The 7745-nt window shown below is 44.8% G+C and overlaps 1 protein-coding gene across 1 annotated transcript; it reads right to left on the bottom strand.

Moving 5' to 3' along the window:
- Positions 1 to 715: 715 nt before the first annotated feature.
- Positions 716 to 2207, bottom strand: LOC115120122 (perforin-1-like). The gene is made up of 3 exons (XM_029649013.2): positions 2128 to 2207; positions 1515 to 1715; positions 716 to 1006 (listed from the first exon to the last, which is right to left on the bottom strand). The coding sequence occupies exons 2-3, from the start codon at positions 1671 to 1673 to the stop codon at positions 776 to 778; spliced, it is 390 nt and encodes a 129-aa protein (XP_029504873.2). The 5' UTR covers positions 1674 to 1715; positions 2128 to 2207; the 3' UTR covers positions 716 to 775.
- Positions 2208 to 7745: the final 5538 nt, after the last annotated feature.

The following is a 7745-nucleotide window of genomic DNA, read 5'->3' as shown; positions in this document are numbered from 1 at the left end:
AATAAAGTAGCGTTTTTAGAGAGTACCAATGTTACTGTCCCCACTACAACAAAGAAAGACTTAAATACATGTAATTTTGTCCGTGACATCATATGGAGGGCTGCTCTTTATGAGGAGAACCGATATGGCGGCGGCTGGCTTCAATAAGGTTTGATTTGATTTGATTTGGAATGAGAAAGCAATGTAACAGATGAGGGGTCAGACAATGGAGGAGGAGGTCTAGCTACTCTAGCTGAGTATTGTTGGATTACAGTAGTTGATGGAGGGGCTCTATGCTAGGCTAGGTGCTCTAGGGTGTAGGGTAGGACTAATACATGGTCTACTATAGAGGCTCTAGGGTGTAGGAGTAGTACAGGGTCTACTGTAGGAGCTCTAGGGTGTAGGACTAGTACAGGGTCTATTGTAGAGGCTCTAGGGGTGTAGGACTAGTACAGGGTCTACTGTACTAGGGTAGAGGTCTACTGTAGAGGCTATACTGTAGGGGATCTAGGGTGTAGGAGTAGTACAGGGTCTACTCTAGAGGCTCTAGGAGTAGTACAGGGGCTCTAGGGTGTAGGAGGGTCTAGTACAGGGTCTACTGTAGAGGCTGTAGAGGCTACTGTAGGGGATCTAGGGTGTAGGAGTAGTACAGGGTCTACTCTAGAGGCTCTAGGGTGTAGGAGTAGTACAGGTCTACTGTAGAGGCTCTAGGGTGTAGGAGTAGGGTCTACTGTAGAGGCTCTAGGGTGTAGGAGTAGTACAGGGTCTACTGTAGAGGCTCTAGGGTGTAGGAGTACTACAGGCTCCCTCCCTTCTTCAGGAAACATTGATGTTGCCAAATTCCAATCTTGATGGAGCGCTCGCAGGTCCCCAGCAGGTTGTCGAAGAAAATGTCGCTGTCGTACACCTCCAACCTCAAGATGTTGTTCTCACGGGCGTTGAGGAAGCTGAACTCCTCCTTCCAGCTGGGGTCGTGGTTGTTGTTCTTCACCTCTGTCCTCCCGAGAAAGCCGTGCGCTCTGAACACCTGGATAATAATGAGAATGGGTTGGGAGTGATCAGTGTGATCAGCCAAGGAGAGCAGATCAGGAGAGCAGATGATCAGCAGAGAGCAGATCAGGAGAGCATTGTCTCTTTCTTCAAACTTTGGATTTAATTAAATTAATGACACACGATTTGGTTCAGGACTCCAGCCCTGCAGGTGGCAGTAAATTACATATATAAGCTTTGTGAAAATTGACTACTTAAAAATGGAGATGGCTTTAATGGCGCTGCCCATGCTCAGATACAAAGACGAGTCCTCTAACTAACTCTATGAATTCTGATATTAATGCTGAAAATGATCCTAATATTTTTGTACCTTTATTTAACTAGGCAAGTCAGTTAAGAATAAATTCTTATTTACAATGACAAACCCTCCTCTGACCCGGACGACGCTGGGCCAATAGTACGCCGCCCAATGAGACTCCCAATCACGGCCGGTTGTCTCATCAGCTATCATGGTGGACAGGTGACTCAGGTGAGGAGAGATTTACCTCGACGTAGGCATCAGGGGTCCCTAGCAGGCTGCTCTGCAGGTCAGTGGCATGGAGGTTGAACACCTTGAGGACCATAGGTTCCTCTGCTGCATAGATCTGGACCACAGTCAGAACACACACCACCAGCAGGCACCACGGGAGAGAGGAGGAGGACATGTCTCTCAGTCTGATAGGGCTTGATCTGTGGAGGGAAGACAACTAGAGAGAGAGGGGGGGATAGGGAGATGAAAGGAGAAAATATAAGCACATCACCTGTTTCCCTAAGAGCATGTCACAGAGCATGAAGAGCAAGAAAAGAGACATTAAAATACATAAATAATTAGAAGATAGAAGGAACAGGATATATCAGGACAATACCCACTGGTCACAGTTCAAAGTCTACTTCTGATTTACATTTGGTTGTCGTTGGATTTAGGTTACATTGATTACTTTTTGCAAATTCAGAATTCCACGTTGATTCAAAGTCATCACATAGATTTTTGTATTTTTGTGGAAACAATGTTTATTCAACCAGTTTTTGCCCAGTGAGTTCTATACATAATGTCAATTTTCAAATATAATACATTATAAAGTAAACTCTCGTTACATGACTCATAAAATGTCATAACACCTGTGTTCTGTAGAGTCTGAAGACGAGTCTGTCTGTCTGTCTTAGGGGGAAACAACCACTTCTGGTTTTCCTATGCCCTCTCACTGTTTATAAAGACCTCACCTGTGCATCCACAATATACCCTCAACATACTCAAACAGATTCTTTGTCCCAAATGACACCCTATTCTCTACATAGTGCTCTACTTTTGACCAGGGCCCTATAGATCCTGGTCAAAAGTAGTGCCCTATCTAGGCCAGGGTGTCATTTGGGACACAGATAGAGGGCCAATGGAGACAGGTGGCCTGTTCTCAGTGATGCATCAACCAATGAGATAGCACTCTCTGTTGCTAAACAACAGCAACACCTACAAGTATTATTAACCTCTCTGATGCTGATGAATGAAGGCCAGGCTTTTGAATTAACACTTTGTGGGCTAGTTCTCTGGACTCAAATTCAATTTGGTCCTGGACTAAAAAGAAAAGCCCTTTCAACAGGGATTCTACATTAAGTATGCTTTTTAGTTGAGCATGGCCTTAAGCCAAATACATTTAAACTCAGTTTTTCATAATTCCTGACATGTAATCCTAGTAACAATTCTGTGTCTTAGGTCAGTTAGGATCACCACTTCATTTTAAGAATGTGAAATGTCAGAATAATAGTAGAGAGAATTATATCGTATAGCTTTTATTTCTTTCATCGCTTTCCCAGTGGGTCAGAAGTTTACATACAATCAATTCGTATTTGGTAGCATTGCCTTTAAATTGTTTAACTTGGGTCAAATGTTTTGGGTAGCCTTCCACAAGCTTCCCACAATAATGGGTGAATTTTGTCCCATTCCTCCTGACAGAGCTGGTGTAACTGAGTCAAGTTTGTAGACTTCCTGGCTCGCACACGCTTTTTCAGTTCTGCCTACAAATTTTCTATAGGATTGAGCTCCATTTTTTGTGATGGCAACTCCAATACCTTGACTTTGTTGTCCTGAAGCCATTTTGCCACAACTTTGGAAGTATGCCTGGGGTCATTTTCCATTTGGAAGACCCATTTGCAACCAAGCTTTAACTTCCTGACTGATGTCTTGAGATGTTGCTTCAATATGTCCACATAATTTTCCTCCCTAATGATTCCATCTATTTTGCGAAGTACATCAGTCCCTCCTGCAGCAAAGCACCCCCATGCTTCATGGTTGGGATGTTGTTCTTCGGCTTGCAAGCCTCCCCCTTTTTTCTCCAAACATAACAATGGTCATTATGGCCAAACAGTTCTATTTTTGTTTCATCAGACCAGAGGACATTTCTCCAAAAAGTATGATCTTTGTCCCCATGTGCAGTTGCAAACTATAGTCTAGCTTTTTTATGGTGGTTTTGGAGCAGTGTCTTCTTCCTTGCTGAGTGGCCTTTCAGGTTATGTCAATATAGGACTCGTTTTACTGTGGATATAGATACTTTTGTACCTGTTTCCTCCAGCATCTTCACATGGTCCTTTGCTGTTGTTCTGGGATTGATTTGCACTTTTCGCATCAAAGTACGTTCATCTTTAGGAGACAGAACGTGTCTCCTTCCTGAGCGGTATGACGGCTGCGTGGTCCCATGGTGTTTATACTTGCATACTATTGTTTGTACAGATGAACATGGTACCTTCAGGTGTTTGGAAATGGATCCCAAGGATGAACCAGACTTGTGGAGGTATAAAATGTTTTTCTGAGGTCTTGGCTGATTTCTTTTGATTTTCCCATGATGTCAAGCAAAGAGACACTGAGTTTGAAAGTGGGCCTTGGCATCCATCCACAGGTACACCTCCAATTGACTCAAATAGTGTCAATTAGCCTATCAGAATTTTCTGGAATTTTCCAAGCTGTTTAAAGGCACAGTCAATTTAGTGTATGTAAACTTCTAACCCACTGGAATTGTGATACAGTGAATTATAAGTGAAATAATCTGTCTGTAAACAATTGTTGGAAAAATGACTTGTGTCATGTTCAAAGTAGATGTCCTAACCAACTTGACAAAATTACAGTTTGTTAACAAGACATTTGTGGAGTGGTTGAAAAATGAGTTTTAATGACTCCAAACTAAGTGTATGTAAACTTCCGACTTCAACCTATGTGTTGTGATAATTGCGTTGTTTGCTCTATAACCTGTTAGTTCATATGCCTTGCGGCCCTCATATATTGGCCTGAAGACCGATACAATAAGAAGACACAGGGAAATAATGAATTCAACCACACATTTGTTTCATCTTAAAACCAGAGAGCGACCTCTATCCAGTATCAAGTCCACAAAACATATTGCATGTAACAAACAGCTCCATGACCTACAGCAGCAGGGTCAAGCAAGTTAGTGTTTGACATTTTTGGAAACAACTATTGATTTAGAACCACGGAGAGTTTCCTTAAGTCTCAAAGAAAACAGGCGCTGCCTCCACTATTCCAGCACAGTTTCAACATCATCCAGTCACCTCTGCTTAGTCTAATACAGTGACAACTAAAAACAATTTAGTCCAATCAGCCATTGCAGTTCCGATTCCTCTCTCTCTCTCTCTCTCTCTCTCTGTGCGTTCATGCAGAGCCCCTACAGTAGATTCTGTATTACTCCTACACCCTAGAGCCTCTACAGTAGACCCTGTACTACTCCTACACCCTAGAGCCCCTAGCCTAGCATAGAGCCCCTCCATCAACTACTCTCATCCAACAATACTCAGCTAGAGTAGCTAGACCTACCCCTCCATTGTCTGACCCCTCATCTGTTATATGGCTTTCTCATTCCAAATCAAATCAAACCTTATTTGTCAAATGCGCCGAATACAACAAGTGTAGACTTTAAAGTGAAATGTTGACTTACAAGCCCTTAACCAACTGTGCAGTTCAAGAAGAGAAAAATATTTACCAAGTAGACTAAAATAAAAAGTAACACAATAAGAATAACAATAACGAGACTATACACAGGGGGCACCGGTAGAGTCAGTGTGGAGGCTATACACAGGGGGTACCGGTACAGAGTCAGTGTGGAGGCTATATACAGGGGGCACCGGTACAGAGTCAGTGTGGAGGCTATACACAGGGGGTACCGGTACAGAGTCAGTGTGGAGGCTATACACAGGGGGCACCGGTACAGAGTCAGTGTGGAGGCTATATACAGGGGGCACCGGTACAGAGTCAGTGTGGAGGCTATACACAGGGGGTACCGGTACAGAGTCAGTGTGGAGGCTATACACAGGGGGTACCGGTACAGAGTCAGTGTGGAGGCTATACACAGGGGGTACCGGTACAGAGTCAGTGTGGAGGCTATACACAGGGGGTACCGATACAGAGTCAGTGTGGAGGCTATATACAGGGGGCACCGGTACAGAGTCAGTGTGGAGGCTATATACAGGGGGCACCGGTACAGAGTCAGTGTGGAGGCTATACACAGGGGGTACCGGTACAGAGTCAGTGTGGAGGCTATACACAGGGGGTACCGGTACAGAGTCCGTGTGGAGGCTATATACAGGGGGCACCTACAGATTACGCAATAATTTCGACACAGGACACCGGGCGGGACACCAGGTAAATGTAGTCTCTTATGGTCAATCTTCCAATGATATGCCTACAAACACGTCACAATGCTGCAGACACCTTGGAGAAACGACACAAAGGGCAGGCTCATTCCTGGCGCATTGACAGCCATATAAGGAGACATTGGAACACAGCGCCTTCAGAATCTGGGGCATTTCCTGTATGAAACTTCATCTTGGTTTCGCCTGTAGCATTAGTTCTGGGGCACTCACAGATAATATCTTTGCAGTTTTGGAAACGTCAGAGTTTTGTCTTTCCAAGGCTGTCAATTCCATGCATAGTCAAGCATCTTTTCGTGACAAAATATTGCGCTTAAAACGGGTCTATAGGTTGAAGAGGTTAACAATGTCTACACTGTATTTCTGATCAATTTGTTATGGACCAAAAATTTGATTTCCTTTAAAAAACAAGGACATTTCTTAGTGACCCCAAACTTTTGATCGGTAGTGTAGGTGGGGGTGACTATGCATAGGTAATAAACAGCGAGCAGCAGCAGTGCACAAAAGGGATCGGGGTCAATGTTATGCTTGGCCCCAGTGATGTACTGGGCCGTTCACACTACTCTCTGTACCGCCTTGTGGTCAGCAGTTGCCATACCAGGCGGCAATGCAACCGGTCAGTATGCTCTCGATGGTGCAGCTGTATAACCTTTTGAGGATCTGAGGACCCATGCCAAGTTTTTCCAGTCTCCTGAGGGGGAAAAGGTTTTGTCGTACCCTCTTCATGACTGTCTTGTTATGTTTGGACTATGATAGTTCGTTGGGGATGTGGACGCCAAGGAACTTGAAACTCTTGACCCGCTCCACTACAGCCCCGTCGATGTTAAAGGGGGCCTGTTCGGCCTGTCTTTTCCTGTAGTCCACGATCAGCTCCTTTGTCTTGCTCACATTGAGGGAGAGGTTGTTGTCCTGGCATCACACTGACAGTTCTCTGACCTCCCTATAGGCTGTCTCATTGTTGTCGGTGATCAGGCCTCCCACTGTTGTGTCATCAGCAAACTTAATGATGGTGTTGGAGTCATGTTTGGACATGCAGTCGTGGGTGAACAGAGAGTATAGGAAGGGACTAAGTACACACCCATGAGAGGCCCAGTGTTAAGGATCAGCGTGGCAGATGTGTTGTTGCCTACTCTTAACACCTGGGGGCGGCCCGTCAGGAAGTCCAGGATCCAGTTGCAGAGGCAGGTGTTTAGTCCCAGAGTCCTTAGCTTAGTGATGAGCTTCGCGGGCACTATGGTGTTGAACGCTGAGCTGTAGTCAATGAACAGCATTCTCACATAGGTGTTCCTTTTGTCCATGTGAGAAAGGGCAGTGTGGAGTGAGATTGAGATTGTGTCATCTGTGGATCTGTTGGGGCGGTATGTGAATTTGAGTGTGTCTAGGGTGTCCGGGAGGATGCTGCTGATGTGAGCCATGACCAGCCTTTCAAAGCACTTCATGTCTACGACGTGAGTGCCACGGGGCGGTAATCATCATCACAGGTTACCTTCACTTCCTTGGGCACAGGGATTATGGTAGTCTGCTTGAAACATGTAGGTATTACATATTCGGTCAGGGAGAGGTTGAAAATGTCAGGGAAGACACTTGACAGTTGGTCAGAGCATGCTCGGAGTACACATCCTGATAATCCATCTGGCCCAGCAGCTTTGTGAATGTTGACCTGTTCACACTTGAATATTTTGTTGTCCTAGGCTCCTGTCTAAAATGCTTGCTCACTAGCCTACCTTATTTTCATGGGCAACGATGAGCCAGCTAGTTAACATTAACCTGATGTGCCTGTCTCATGGCACCCAAGTTATCCGAAAGCCTCGTGCCACTTTATAAATCCCCCGCGGCATGCAGAATACGCTCATATTAAACCACATGCGGTTTGTTCCCAGTGGTATCTAGCACCAATATGAACACAAGGTGCATCCCAAATGCCACCCTTTTCCTTATATAGTGCACTACTATGCACCCTGGTCAAAAGTAGTGTACAAAGAGAATAGGATGCCATTTGGGAAGCAGGCACACCCTCTCCTGCCAAGAGATTTTAAAAACAAGCTGAAAAGCCAATCTGATGTTTAATCCTACATAAGCAAACAACA

This window comes from Oncorhynchus nerka, linkage group LG13 (genome assembly GCF_034236695.1).
Source record: "Oncorhynchus nerka isolate Pitt River linkage group LG13, Oner_Uvic_2.0, whole genome shotgun sequence".
Lineage (NCBI taxonomy): Eukaryota > Metazoa > Chordata > Actinopteri > Salmoniformes > Salmonidae > Oncorhynchus > Oncorhynchus nerka.
Note: the sequence above shows the minus strand (reverse complement) of the source record. Positions and strands in the feature narration are given on the sequence as shown.